Source organism: Scleropages formosus, chromosome 23, assembly GCF_900964775.1.
Source record: "Scleropages formosus chromosome 23, fSclFor1.1, whole genome shotgun sequence".
Lineage (NCBI taxonomy): Eukaryota > Metazoa > Chordata > Actinopteri > Osteoglossiformes > Osteoglossidae > Scleropages > Scleropages formosus.
Window position 1 is genome coordinate 1,962,576 of NC_041828.1, and position 15,053 is coordinate 1,977,628.

At 44.2% G+C, this 15,053-nt stretch overlaps 1 protein-coding gene across 3 annotated transcripts; it reads right to left on the reverse strand.

Moving 5' to 3' along the window:
- Nucleotides 1–26: 26 nt before the first annotated feature.
- smap2 (small ArfGAP2) lies at nt 27–15,046 on the reverse strand. Of its 3 annotated transcripts, none has more exons than XM_018759905.2 (11): nt 14,716–15,046; nt 14,403–14,565; nt 5,831–5,964; nt 4,522–4,607; nt 4,255–4,333; nt 4,100–4,159; nt 3,833–3,905; nt 3,647–3,759; nt 3,335–3,533; nt 2,400–2,698; nt 27–2,217 (listed from the first exon to the last, which is right to left on the reverse strand). In XM_018759905.2, the coding sequence occupies exons 2-11, from the start codon at nt 14,503–14,505 to the stop codon at nt 2,092–2,094; spliced, it is 1,272 nt and encodes a 423-aa protein (XP_018615421.1). In that variant the 5' UTR covers nt 14,506–14,565; nt 14,716–15,046; the 3' UTR covers nt 27–2,091. The 3 variants fall into 3 exon arrangements, with proteins under 3 accessions (XP_018615421.1, XP_018615422.1, XP_029104113.1); XM_018759906.2 differs by having other exon boundaries at nt 3,833–3,908; nt 14,716–15,045; XM_029248280.1 differs by lacking the exon at nt 14,716–15,046 and having other exon boundaries at nt 3,833–3,908; nt 14,403–14,707.
- Between the last annotated feature and the right edge of the window lie 7 nt (nt 15,047–15,053).

The following is a 15,053-nucleotide window of genomic DNA, read 5'->3' on the forward strand; positions in this document are numbered from 1 at the left end:
CTCCGCTGACCGCCATCCCTTATGCCGGAATTCTGCAATGCCACTCTGAAGCCGGATTCCAAAAACATCTTAAGTAAGAACTGCGAGAAGGAGCGGAGCCGCAAACTCACCCTCAGCCACCAGGAGGCGCTCGGTACACACTGTGCTCAAGAGATGTACAGTGTACCTGGTCTCTCCTCGGTATCATGGAAAGGAGCGTACAGAACTGCGAGGAGTCAGTAACAAGGGCATGAATCTCTCTCATACTCTGATGAAAACAGCCTACTCTGGTGGACATAATCATCTCGGATGCGGATCATTCCTCACAGCGGGAATCACGACGTCTGACGACACTTGCAGCCACGCTGAGAGTGTGGGTGTATCAGCGGGGCAGGGATTTGCGCCTCTCTCTTCTGAACGAGTCACTCAACCTCACTTCCTGTTGTCCAGTGGAGATATTTAACCAGTGTTAGATGGTGGGAAGGACTGTGCATGGAGCATCACCAAGGCAACTGGAGAAGCAACATTTTCATGATATAAGCTGTACCAGTCACCAACAGGAGGCATATCAGTAACTGATACCATCAGTTCCATGTCAGAAAGTACATGGAAAACCAGCATTCTGGAGTAAATCACTGCAGGAGGGCAGCACTAACCTATGAAACAAACCGCTGGTTTTACAGCAAAAGCTACGCACTGATGTGCTGATGACATTCAGAATTCGAGTTGTCCCTATGGAGAGCCTGGATCTTCTCCCCAAACACAGTCAGGCACGCAGATTTAGCTGACCCTGTGGTCTAGTCCTCGTGGCCGAAGCACAAGAGCATGTACGCCACCCAGTCCACATACAAGGAAAATTTACACACAACTGTCACACCAGACCAAGTCAATGAGAAACAGCTGATGAAGGAGAAATGGGTCATGTCAGTCTCACACACTAATCTCATTTCTTTCAGCATATGAGAAGAACCAGGTAAATGTTGTACTAATCAGTGCCTCATGTTTCCTTTTAAGTGCCATTCTTAATGCTCACAGTGTACATTCAATAATCTTTAGGTGTGGACATTCATTTCAATGACATCACCATTATGGACATAACAGATCGAAAAGCAAGCAGAAGTTACAAGAGTTACAGTCAAGAAGCAGCAATCCTGTGTCTCCATACTCCTCCAGTAATTCTGCAGCTGCTTCAGAAGAACAGTGTAACGTGTCTGGGATTATAGAAAGACAGTTTATGAGGCTACTTATTAAAGCTTTTGCATATCTTTGGTCTCCCAATTGTCATTAATTTAAACTATCAGAAAGAAATCAAGCTCTCTGCTGGAAGAGAGCTCTTAAAAAGGACAATTCAAACACATCGGGCCATCAATTACTCATTTCTAGACAGAGTAAGAACCTGCTTTCTGTTTCCTATTCTTCTCCCCAGGAAAACCATACAACCTGAATCATACTCGATTAAGACGGTTTCCTGGTGAATCAAAGAACAGCTGAGTAGAAGCAAACCCATCCAGTCTGTTGTAGGTGAAACAAGGAGTTAAATAACTAAAGATCGAAAAGTTAACCAGAAAAGCATTTTCAGAACGGAGGGCGACCTAAAGGTTTCAGCTGTGTCAAGTAAAAGCAAATAGTGGCATTGCTCACTGTGAGAGACAGCACTGGTACCTGACCCACTATAGCCACTGACTGTTCCTTCGCAGACTGTAAAACATCTGTCAGAGACAGAGCCAGGTGAACACAGAAACCTGGCTATCAGCAAAAACAAACCACGCAGACATGACACATGAAGACGGACACTCTAGAAAGACTGCAGAATGTTGGTCAGGCAGAGCTACTTGCTGTGAAGCATTCTGGGACTGGTCCCAGCATTGGGAGGCCTTTCTGCTGTGACCCCTGAACCTTAACCAACATGAGGTCTACAACAACTCAAGGCAAACATGGAGATCTTGAAAAGTGATGGCGAAGTAGGTTGAGGTGGTGAGGGAGACAAGTGGGACACCCCTAAATCCCACTCTGCCCAGAACTGCACCTCAGTGTGTCCAATATCTGACAAAGTTTTGTCCATGCTGAAACACACTTCCACCCCACACACCCTGCACCTCCATCTTATTGGGATCATTTCCACACATGTGTTCCCAACATGTGACTGGCTGCTGGTGCCGCTCCTCCACCCATGGGCTGAGTGTAACCCATCATGCTGCTGGTACCATAGAAGTTCATGCCAGCCATTTGCTGCGTCATCTGAAACACATGTATAATGTTTACATCCTTTTTCTGCTTCTCATTCAAGAAACACTAAGAACACAGTTTGTAAGGAAGAGGATTCTGTGCATATCCATGCATTTACTTTCATTATAATTTTACACTAATGTCACACTTGGGCTACAGCCCTTTGAGAACTGCCTCAGCACTGACAGGCTCACCTGTGCAATGTTCCACTGCAGCTGCTGGGCCTGTTGAACACCATACATCTGCTGAGGCAGAGATGCAACGCCTCCCATCATGCTGTTAGGCAGCCCCATCAAGCTCCCTTGTATCCCCGACATATATGGTGTGGTGCCAGGCATTGTAGTCTGGGCCAGAATGTGTGCTGGCTGCCCAAGCCCACCCATCTGTGGCCCCATTACGGTCCCCATCATGCCACCCTGAGGAGACATGGCTTGGTACTGTCCATATCCTGCTGCTGCGTAGCCCATGTGGCCTGGAGCCAAGTACATTCCACCTGTAGGGTTGCCACAAATGATCATGAGAGACTTCAGAGAAAACAACCTTACCTCAGTCCTAATACTGGAAAACCTGTTGACCACCTGCTGCAAAACCCACAGCAAATCACATCCACTAAGCTCTGGTCCTGGAAGACCAATTATACCCGATCCAGGAAATGCAGGAATTCTGCAGGTCTACTTTTCTTTTAAATCACCAGGACATCCTCTGTTTCTGTTCAGATTAGCTGCTTTCTTTAAGCCAAAAGGAACAATTTCATACCCCCCCAAAAAGGAGTAGACCCTGCAGTGTAACAAAAACAGGCAAACAGTGATTATTACTACATGCTCAGAGCACTGATTATTAATAATCAAATGGAAACCGCAGCAGAAAGTCCGATGACTGGGACTAGATTCCATATTTCTAATTATAAATGTACTGTGAAAATCAAGCATTTTATGAAAGCATGTACATCTGAGAATCAGAGTTGCCATGCACTATTTAATTCTGTAACCAATAGCAACGCACTGATACACATAGGACTGGGTATGTGGCTAGTTTACTGAGGCAACTGAAAGTACTCAAAGCAATAGCGATAGTTTATACGTCAATGCCAAACTAGAGACAGTTGGTTTCCAAGGCGGACAAAACTCACTGTGGGCAGCCATGCTGTTTGCATGAGGCATGACGCTACTGTACAGGGAAAGGATGGAGTCCTTTGACAATTTCTTGTTGCTCTCCTCTGGCTTTGGTGTTGGGTCAAGGAAGAGACTAAGGTTCTCTGGGACTGAGCCACCAACTTGCCGGTTTGTGGGCATAGATGTGGAAGTTGGCTGGAAAGGGTCAGCACTGAACTGGAAAGGTCAACATACAATTGGTGAGCTCAGCTAAAAACGACAATGACCCATTCCCCATTCACTTAGTGATTAAAACCACAAACTCGGAGTGTCCCTGCAAACCCACTCACTGGCGTTTTACTGGCATCAGCCACGTTGCTGGCAGCAGGCAGAGAGCTGAACAAATCCAGGGAGTGGCTCATTTCAGGACTGGGCTTCCCATTGGCTACAGGAACTGGGGTGTCTGGAGAAAAGGGGAAATCAGAGCTGGAACAGCAGAGAGTCTTGGCCGCAACAGGATGAAGGCAGAAACTTACCAAGCTCTAACAGGTCCGTAACTTGCGGAGCTCGTTTTGATGGGCTGATTTTTGGTTGTTGCAACTCGTCCTTCTTCTGGACAAAGCACAGTTATCAAAACCAATATAGAGGAAAACACAAGTATACCACCTAACAAAATGCTGCATGACAGGTAAGTCAGGCTAAGGTAGCTCATACGGTATAAAAACACATGAGCTTAAAGTCACTCTTTTCTGTAGACTCAGGGTGCGTTCTGAGCCCGAGAAAACTGGTGGACGAACACTCACCATTTTCATCTTCTCAAACACAACTGGCATCTCTTTAGCTACGGAGTCACTGTTCTCTTTCTGCAAGACCAAAGTACATTGTTAGCTATAGAAGGAGGAAAGTTCTATAATGAATTCCTATAAGACATGCCTTCCAGATTCTCTGGGAGTCTTACCCGGAGAGACTGGATGTCAATGCCCTTGTCCATGTACTTCTTCTTGTCATACTTGTCACGAATGAAGATCTCAGCAGATCTGCGCAGGCTACATTAAGGACAAAGCTCTGTGTTTTCATTCTGTGACAAGGCACCTGTTAAATTCCTTGACATCATGAGACATGAAAGCTGGTGTGCTAGCAGCTTACAGTAGCAGAGACCTCTAATGACAAACATTCAAGCAACGCATAAGTGCATATTCCATGGTTTCCAGAATAAGGAGGATACTGGTCAGTCTCAGGGCGCTGGAAACAGGCTGGCAGGAAGGCTTCGTACAAGCGCCGGGCTTTGGCATTGCCCATCTCCTGGACACACTGTACAAAAACAACAACAACAACAACAACAACTGTGACTCAGATGGACATGGCAGCAATGAACTCTCATCCTCAACAAACTCAGCTTTCCCCATACCTTAGTGGAACCAGGTGTGCCCACTGAGCACAAATATTGTCCTCATAAGACTGAAGACAATTGTACTCAACATTACTTTGCTGTGTTTCAAAGGTGCATTCAACACAAGCTAAATGGGCCTACATAGTGGTCTACATTCTCTTAACGTTTAATTGTACATCTTTCCTTTGTTACAGCCTGCCTTTCATACTGTGGTGTAAATTAAACATATGAACAGAGACCAACCAAAATTAACTGGTTCCTATTAAGTTTTTGCTGTAAAAATTTGACCAGATCAGTAAGATGCCAAGCTGCGCTCATTTTTAGGTGGAAACTAGGTCCTGAACCTGAGCTTGTAGGTCATTTTTCAGTAATCCTGAGCATCCATGACGTGTAACACTCATGTACAGGAGAGCCACAAACGTCATATGTACATCTACCACCAACGTCCCTGTTTACTTAAGAGCTGATGTGCCTTCCTACAGGATTCCGGTTTGTGGCCATACACATGACATTTATGATCATGTATACTATCTGGTCCAGCAGATCTTGTAAGTCATTCCTGATGAACTGAATAAGAACAAACTAAGCTGTAAAATTATAAATAATAAAGAGTTAAATCTGCTGCTTCAACAAATTTTTGAAGGAAAGCCAAGTTTGGCAGTCATAAGTAAAAAGAGAATAAACTGGCTGGAAGGACAGTGACACAAACAAAATAATATACACTAAACTAACAAGCCTCAATGTAATTTAAAAAAAATAATCAAAATTCACCATGTCTCCTGTCATCTTCCAGACTATGGACTCTATAAACATTGTCAGCATTTCAGATCATATGTCATGGATACAATGTGCAATATACAGACTAGATATGGCACAGAACTACAAGAGAAGTGGCAATCTACCAATCTGAGGAAATCCAAATATGAATATAACATAAAATTGGTGCATTTGTTATGGATAATCAGTTTGAAAGAGACACCTACTGACTATATACTAAACAATGTGCACAGCATGTTATAGCACAACTACAATATCTTGCAAACATTATGCTACATTCACTTTTCTATTTCATAAGAACTTAAAGATTTCATATGATCCACTTTGTGCTAAAGTGACCCATCTGCTGCCATTGTTGACCTCTAACCTGAATCTGTTCCGGTGTCCACTGGTCCAGGTTGACTGACTTGACTCGGGAGATGTGGACCCCCAGGTTTCGGTGGATTCCCGCACAGCGGATACAGATGAAAATTCCCAGGTTCCAGGAGGCCCATCTAGGGCCTAGGAGAGAAACAAGAAAAGCAGAGTCAGTGAGGGAGTGACAGGTCAATGTGTCACCTCAACCCTTACAAGGACATGAAAACTCTACTTTCTACGAGGGGCTGAACAGTTCTGTATGGATCATTCCAGAAATAGGCAGCATCCATAGGTCAAGGGTGCCAGCTAACAAGTCATACACATACAATATTTTCTCTAGGTGCCCCACTGACAGAGAGCACAAGAAGTGGAGGGTGTAGGGTATTAAACTACGTCCACCAGTGGAAAAGCTCTGTCACAATTTATAATGGAGTGAATGGATCGTTGTAGAGATTAGTGGGACATGCACCTAAAGTCGCCTCAAGGGAAGCAGCCTAACAAAGCAAATGTCAGCTGTGGAATGATCTAGAAGCCAAAAATGGTGGACTATGGGGACAGGGAATGCACAAACAATTTCAGAGTTTGTTAGACATTTATGTAACTGCCTTCTCCTGAGGCAGAAAACTGCTTCAAAGAGAATCCGGGGACTGCTGAACTAGAGAAGTTCCCCCTCATACTATAAGGAGGGGAGAATGTGGAAGAGTTTCCGAGGAGCAAAAGGACAGCCTCTGAAATGTACATCGTTGGCCACTAGGGGGCAGAAATGCAAGGCTTTCTTACATGGGAAAGAATGCGACAAAATCTCTTGTACAATCGACACGACTGTAACTACATTCCTTATTCATTAAGGAGAAGAACAGACCATGTTGCCACGTGTGGTTTAACCTCTTTAGAGACTTTTTTCCTCAAAAAAAATCCCTAAAACAAAACCACCCAAAGAACAGACACCCTACATTGCCTCAATCCAGAGAGGTTCATGCCTTTCATCTGGGAAAGGACAGCTTGAGCCACTGGACAGTCAAAACCTGTAAATCACACATCTAGCTGTAGCAGGTAGCACCACGTGATCCTGTTATAGAAGCATTAGTTAGCAAAGCCAGTTGATCTGTAAACAAGGCTCTGGGTGCACAGCTTAAATGTATGCAGAGGACACAGACACTGGGAAAAATAAGGGCTTTCCTGAGCAGTGAGATGGAGAGAAACTTAGACCATAAACATGACAAGGTTCAACTCGAACATTCTTTCCACCCGTGACAAATTTTTACTTCACTGGCAGACCCATCAAGGACACATCCTTGATAGGCTGACAATCAATGAATCTCCCGATTCTGCTCTGTACCCCCCACGCTGCCACGTGCTCTCACTAAGCTGCTTGTAAGGTATTTTAGAAGTCCCTGCATGTGAACACATGAGGAAGGACAAGTATATCAGGTGAGGGAAAGCAGATATGTTTTGCAGCATGCAGCTGAACATGTGATCAAAGAACAACAAAGTGCAGTGCCCTGAAAGAAGGTGAAGCAGACATAAGGGCAGAACAAAACAGGACAGAGAGAAGCACTGTTACAACAGAGGAAAATGGAGCAATTCTAGAGGGTGGAATGCTGGTAAGACTGACAGGACGATGGGCAGAGGACAGACAGAAGTTCTGTTAAGACAGACTGATAAGATTAGAGGGAAGACAACAGAAAGAAGTGCTGTTAGAGAGGAGCAGTCAGCTTCTACATGGTGCAGTGCAGGTGACTCAGGACACTGCAGATGCAGCCATTATCACAGAGGAACATGACAGCTCAGCCCACTGAATCACAGATGGAGATTGCCAGAGGCATCTGGACGTGCCAGTTAAAGGATCCACCGGGCTTTTATTGGGGCTGATTGCCTGTCACCCCTTACAGACCCCCAGCAGTGGGCATACATGCACAGCAAGAAAAGACTTATTTACCACAAGTGCTACACTGTATAAAGCCCCCAGTTAAGACTTAAGTACAGCTGTAAGCCTGATACACATGTTCACATACGCACACACACTTCCCCTTCCCAGACCTGACTCCAGGGAGACTGCGGCAGACTCCAAAATCCTTCTTTGGAAAAACGAAAGCAGTCACTTCTTATCATTTCATACCAGTAATTTTTGCAATGCGAAGAGTGTCATATGGCTGCACTCTGGTAGCAGTAGCATCTGAAAGTGCTGATTGACCCAGGACTAACATGCATATCCCTGGAAAAGACATAAGATGCACTGGATCTTGTAAGAATAGTCACGAGTAAAACATCCCACCTCAGGTGACAAGGCCAAGCTGGGTCATCTGAACGGCGGTGCACCTGGCATGTTAGAAACAGGATAGGGACAAAACCATGGAAACAGAACTACAAGATACGAAAACCAATTGTGATCTTGTAAGTCCTGTGCACAATTTTCAAAAAAAAAAAAAAGGGACACGATCTTGTTTTTGCACCCCGAACAGAACATGGCTGATTAAAATTTGATCAAATCTATGACAAAATGCATTATGTAACAATATAAAAACAGTTTGAGATACATTTGAATTACTCTTTGAAGAACAAGCACAAGTAGAAGATTAATTTCATATCTTCAATCCATTCTGATTGCTTTGGTTGTTAAAGTAAAAGGAAATCCAAAAGCTACAGGTTCAACTTATTCACCTGACTTGTTAAAACATGTTACATACTGCATGTTCCGCATGTCACTTCGCATGAACCTGTGGGCTAATGTAAAAACGGTAAATAATGAGGAAGAACTTTACCTATCGATTCTTTTGCACGATAAATGTTAATAGAAAGCACCATAGGCCTATATCAATCCATCACAGAAGTATTTACTCACAACCCCCAAGCTGTCCATCAGTTAAGTAGAACCTTTAGCCCCCAAGTCACATGCCACTGAGAAGTCTCATTGTCTATGGTACAGAAAAGGGCCAAAGCTTGTCAGTCAAAATTCTGCCTGTTCTCTTCCAATATGCTGCTGTTTATCTCTCAAAACAGTAAAAAGCTAGGCTGGCATTTTTTCCCACTTGAGCAAGTCTTGCCCAAAGAGTCAAGAGGCAGATGGAAAGAACACTCATAACTAAAAAGCTCTTCCAGAAGCATGCTACTTAACACTTTTCAGTACAATTACTAAAACCTGAAGATAGCCACTGGGTTTCAATTTGCTCCATTTGCCTCAATGATTGTGAAACATGTAGCTGACAGCTCAAAAACTGAACAAACTTTACATTGGCACATACGGCACGTCACCATTGAGTTGAGCAACAGGGCAGAGATTGTCTCTTAATAAAAAACAAACCATGTTTACACAACTCCTGTGGAAATTTACCAGAACCTTCCACTATGCTTTAACAGAAACATCGAGCATTATTTACACTCAGGAAGAAAACTTTGACAAAATACAAACAATGACAAAATTCATATGGACAGTGTCACCATGCAGCATGTTTATGAAAAATCGGGACAGACAAATGAGTAAATGCATCACCCCCATCAATACAAGGCCAGAAACCCTGACAATGAATGCAAGGCTTTCAAAGGTACAAGAATGAATGAGGAGAACAAGTCTGGAGGAAAGAGGAAGAGGAGGACGGATTGAAATCATCTGAACGCAAACTATTTGTGTAAAGATCGTCATTTTTACAGTCCCCTGCTACACTGACTTTTGGAAAATGTCAAATCATTCAATATTAAGTACACCACAGACAATGTGCTTAAAAATTAATTGCTATTCTTATAGTTACTGACAGTACACAGAAAAAATTATAGTATCACAATACAATCTGTAGCTGATATTTGAAAGTCGCTTTTCTCTTATGCACCGACTTTCCTAGCTGAAACCCAGGACAAAACTTATTCCGAGGGACAGGAATAGGACATGAGTACAAGGACTCAGAGGCTGGAGCAAACTGAAGAGAGAAAGAGGCCAACCCCACCTCCACACAGTAACACAGTGGACAGACATTCCCACGGTCAGCAGACAGCTTCCAGGAAAGCCGCATAACTCTTCCTAGATATGCGATACCGAGACAACACTGGAGGAACACCAGGGCCCTATCGTGCAACCTGACTATGGTTTAAATAGATGCTGACTATCACTGGGGACACATGAATGAAACAGGGACAACAACCTTAAGTTAAAACCTAGGAAGGCCATGAGATTAAGTTTTTGCTCAAAACAGAGCTTTATCACTCAGATAAGACATTTACTAATTATTTTACCCACAATTTTAAGCATTTCATTACAGTGTTCTGAAGGAAATCACTGGTATGAATCGTTTTTCAATTAGTTGCCCAGAGATGGAGCATGTATTCTGTCTCCCTGCAACCAAACAACCAACCTTCAGCTCCAGGGAAGCTTAGAATTAACCCATAGACACTCCACAAGCTGGAATATGATGGATTCCCAGCTATACAAACCAGCTCAGTGCCCTTTTTTCATCCTCTTGTACCGTTTTCATGGAGAAAAGGTTTACTTGCTCCAAGGAGCCTAAAGGCTGTCACAAATGTCCAAAAGTCTCTAAGGAATTGCTGAAAACCTTTTTAACAGCTGAGACTCTAAACTGAGCAGATGGTCCTATGGTTTATTTACAGCACAATGCCCGGCATGGTACAAACCCAACTTATCTATTCCACTCGGCTAAGGCAACGTCAAACTTATCGTTACAAAAAGCGACACAAGCTGTACTTAGAGGTAGACCCCATTCAATGCATAGCTCAAGCTCAACAGATACACAACACTGGAGGGCACCATCTCCAGCATGACCTAGGGTGATAGGTCAAGTAGGATGGCAGTACAGTCAGTACTTCATGCTGAAACCTCTGTCAATAAAGGCATTATGATTGTTTGCACTGTGGTGGATCTTTCAATGCCAGAAGAAAACCATTTCAGAAGTGTCTCTGCTTCACCTGTAGCTGCTGACTCCTGATCAGGTGACACCAAGGATTTCTGTAAGACCAAAAAGTACTGGCATTTGACTCTCTACTACTACAATAAATGGTGAGGCCTGGTGGAATTATTTTAAGCACTGCAACATATCGCTCCCTCGTCTTAGAATAAATTCAGACGGCGAGCTAATGGGTGTGGTATTGGTGGAGGATCTAGATCTATTTCATTACTACATACAAAGAACTTCTACAGTATCTCTTCATGCGGAAATTCAAAAGCCATTAATGAAAAGATGGGCATCGGCGCCTGCTGAACCCCACCTCTTTCCACTATCCACAGTCACATTTCCATGGCAACTTCAGAACATGTATGCAAATCAGTCTTATCGCTTCATCTGCCATGGAAACTTTGCAGAGAAACAAAGACATAGTGGACCTGATACATCTCAAGCAAACAATCTCATTTTACTTTTGCGTATCCACCTTATCACTGCACTTATCTTCCTCAATCTTCAGTGATCACCATCCAGTCTTGCTTCCATTTTAATTTGTGCCTGAGGTAAACTCCCAATAATCACACACACAAAAGACATGTGACATCCTGTGAAACAGTGGTACTCTTGTTCGATGTTCTTTACCTTAATGGTACCATTAATGGGTCACATTAAAGGTATTTTGCAGAAAAACTGAAGGCTAACATAGAAAAAGGTTTCTACTGGGCAATTTACAAAAACACTGTTCTTGGACTAACTTATAAGTGAGAAAGAAAAAAGAGAAGTGAAACCACATTACTAGCAAGCCTGATCAGCAGCCAAAAGCCACAGAACATAAAGTAAAAATGAGAACAAAGCTAGACTGCATCAGTAAGAATGTCATGCATTTCCTGGAGCAAATGTTGACTGAGGAACACATAGTCCTCTCTCTCTCCCATGCACACATTCATGCAGAAAGTCAAGCAGTTAAACATTAACCTGAGGCTACAACCAAACAGCCTGCCGAAACCCTCCCATTGACCCCTGCCCTGTCACACCACTGGCTGCCACCTTCTCCAACATCAGACATGTGTCTGAGCAAGCGTGCTGCACAATAACCCATCGGCTACTGGTCTATAGGAAACCTGCCAAATTCCTTGCTTCTTTCCTAGAATATAATCAATAACAAGTCATCACTTGTTAAAGCTTGCAAAAAAAGAAGAAGGGGAGGGGGTTTCCCTTCCCAGAACATCATCTCTATTGCTTCAGACCAAAGCTGGGAAATCATAAGCAGCCTAGAAAAAAAGGAAGGACATAAACAATGAATCCTCCTAAGACCATGATTCTCTTGCTCTACTCTACAAGTCTCGTAGAATAAACTCTGAAGTCTATCAGTATAACACATACTGAAATTGGTGGTAGTCTGGTGCCAAACATGGAACACAACTATATAATGACATACAGACTGAAGGACAAAACAATGACAAAACAGTCACCATTTGCAAATAATAAACAACAGGCAAGCAGTAACACAAATAAAGCTCAAGATCTACAACACCTTTTGCTAGGCAACATAAAAAATTTCAGCTTAACTACGCAATACTGCAAATAAAACTGTTTCTGCTGAGTGCCAAGTTGGTTCAGTACTTGCATTTGCCATACTATTATGGTTGTTATGCCTTAGCTAGTCGCAGTGCAGTAAACTAACACTAATGGTAGAGCTCATTGTTTAGATATAGCTGCTAATCAGAAAACGGTGCTAAAGCTCTGCTTTCAGATAAGTCCTTCCGCTCCATGCAGTAATACTTCGGCCACTACTGTGATTAAGCAATAATAATGCATGTGTAACAGCTAGATTACACTAAGTCTTAAAACAAGACTCATTGCTTAAAGATGCAGAAAGGAAATTGACTCAATTTCAAATCACTTTAACACCATAAACAGCAACTTCATGCTGAAATTGAACTCATAGTACAAGAATGAATTGACTATCTTTGCCCTTTTTTCTCCACACAGAGACTGGGGCAGGGTAAAAAGGGTTTGAGTTCACAAAACTTCAGAGAAAACTACAGTCTGACGCTGATACCCAGACGAACATTTTAAACTTCATGCTAACTCATAGGGTACTGAAACTGATGCACTGTATCTGTCAATCCTACTGATGTCAGACTAAGTAGGCAGTGTGAAAGTGCCTTGAGCATCTACAGTGGGAAATCCTGCCATTGTGGGGTTAAAAGGTAGAATGCAGACAAAGAGGAGATTCATCACCCAAAAGTATAAAGTGCTCTTTACATGACTCAAGACCCCTTTTCAGATCAGTTTTACGATCCAGGACATGCTTGCAAAGTCCACTTCATCTAACAAAGTACCTTTTCTCAGCTGATTCTTTTGTTCCCTGCTGAAACTATTTGTTTTGAGACTGTACCCTATATTCACACCTCACTACAGGTGGTCCCCGATTTACGATGGTTGAACTTGCAATTTTTTCGACTTTACGATGCTGAGCCAGCAAAAGCCATTCAGTAGAAATCGTACTTCGAATTTTGATATTTTCCTGGGGAAGTTATACACAGAGCGATAGTCTCTCGTGATGCTGGGCAGCAACAGAGATCTGCATCTCCCATTCTGTCACGCAGAGGTGTGTATTAGGTGTATTAAATGCATTTTTGGCTAATGATGGGTTTCAGGGAACGTAACCCCATTATAAATTGGAGACCCCTGTACTCCAGAGTTGTGCAAGTATGAACTTCATCATCGTGCTGTGGCACAGGCCAGCTATGGGACATGCAGGCTTACAGAAACCTGGAAAGTGGAAGTTTGTGTGCCCACGTAAGAAGAGTACGAATGTGTCCCCCATACAGGTGGGCATGTACGGATAGACGCGTGACTTGGGAATGGAAGAGATAAATGGAAGCGCACCCGGTAGGCACAGACACAAGTAAACGTGGTCCACGGATGATCTGAACTGATTTAATATCGATATTTGGGCTACGAAAACACTGCCTAACCCAAGGTCATCAAATAATACAGCAGTAGGCTAGCATTGTTCATAACTGAATATATCAACATCTAAAAATGGGGACACTGATGTACGAAAGCAGGGTCTCAAACAACAAAATGATTTAAAAAAAAAAAAAATTCACTTTGACATTGTGGGGAGTAGCCGGAGCAGCAGGTGCCACAGAGGTTAGAACTGCTGCTGCCACCTTGGACACAGGACCCAGGTTTGAATCCCACCTCCTGTGTAAGAACTGGAAGGTCAACATACCTCAACTGACAGCATGATAATTACTGCACATGATAAGAGCAAAACACAGAACACGTTAACACTGACTGCAAGTCGCGTTCGAAAAAAACTTGTTAGATTTAAAAGACGTAGCACCTGCAAAACTAGTGCATACACTCCCCACACGCAGGAACATCACGGAAGGCAGAGGATCTTTCCAGGAGGTGTGTGTGTGTGTGTGTGTGTCACTCAGCTGCTGCATCATCCACGCACCTGCCAGCCTTCCCGTGTGTCGGCGCGAAGCCCCTCACCAGGCTGCAGCGCCACGACCACCCACGACGACCACCACCGGACCGGGAGGCTCGAGACGCGCGTCACCGCCTCAGGAGGCAGCGCGCGCCACTTACACTCACTGAGGCCACTGCGAGTGCGGCACAAGACGGCGCTGTGTGTGTGTGTGTGTGTGTGTGTGTGTGTGTGAAGAGAGAACTCACCTTTGGCCATGCAGTCGGCGCAGAATTTGTTCTCGTCCAGGGCGAGCAGCGAGGAGAGAATCGCCTGGTACCGGTCCGCGTCCTTCAGCGCCCTGCCCGCCATCGCCTCACTTAGTCGGTGGCCGCCCTCGCGCTTGGCGGCTTGGTGTTGCTTCTCCAGTGACTGGACCAGTCCCGCCCGCAAAGCGATGGAGACACCCACCCAGAATACAGACGGAACTTAGCAATAGCAGCCGACGTGAACAGATTATTTCTCGCCTCCTTCTCCTCCCGCACAAAAACAGTTAGACTCGAAGTGCTTAGAAATACCAACCAAGGACTGGACTCTGTCTGAGCGCTGGCGACCGACGCAAGCGTTTCACCACCAAGAAGTGTGGCGCGCGACAAGAGCGGGAAAACCAGGAAGGTGAACGTCCTCGCGGGGCGGATGAAAGAGCGGGCGCCTCACGTGCAGCACGGTGCGGGGATGGATGGACAGGCGGAGAATGGTCAAACTACAGGGGGGAGGTAGTGGGAGCGAGCGAGCGAGCGGACGGACGGATTTCCTGTTTCCAGTCCTTTGAATTCATTACTATTCATCTGAGACAAAGCTCCTCCCCCTGAACGACGCCCCCCCAGTGTTCAGTGAAAGCGCCAGGCCTTACATAAAAC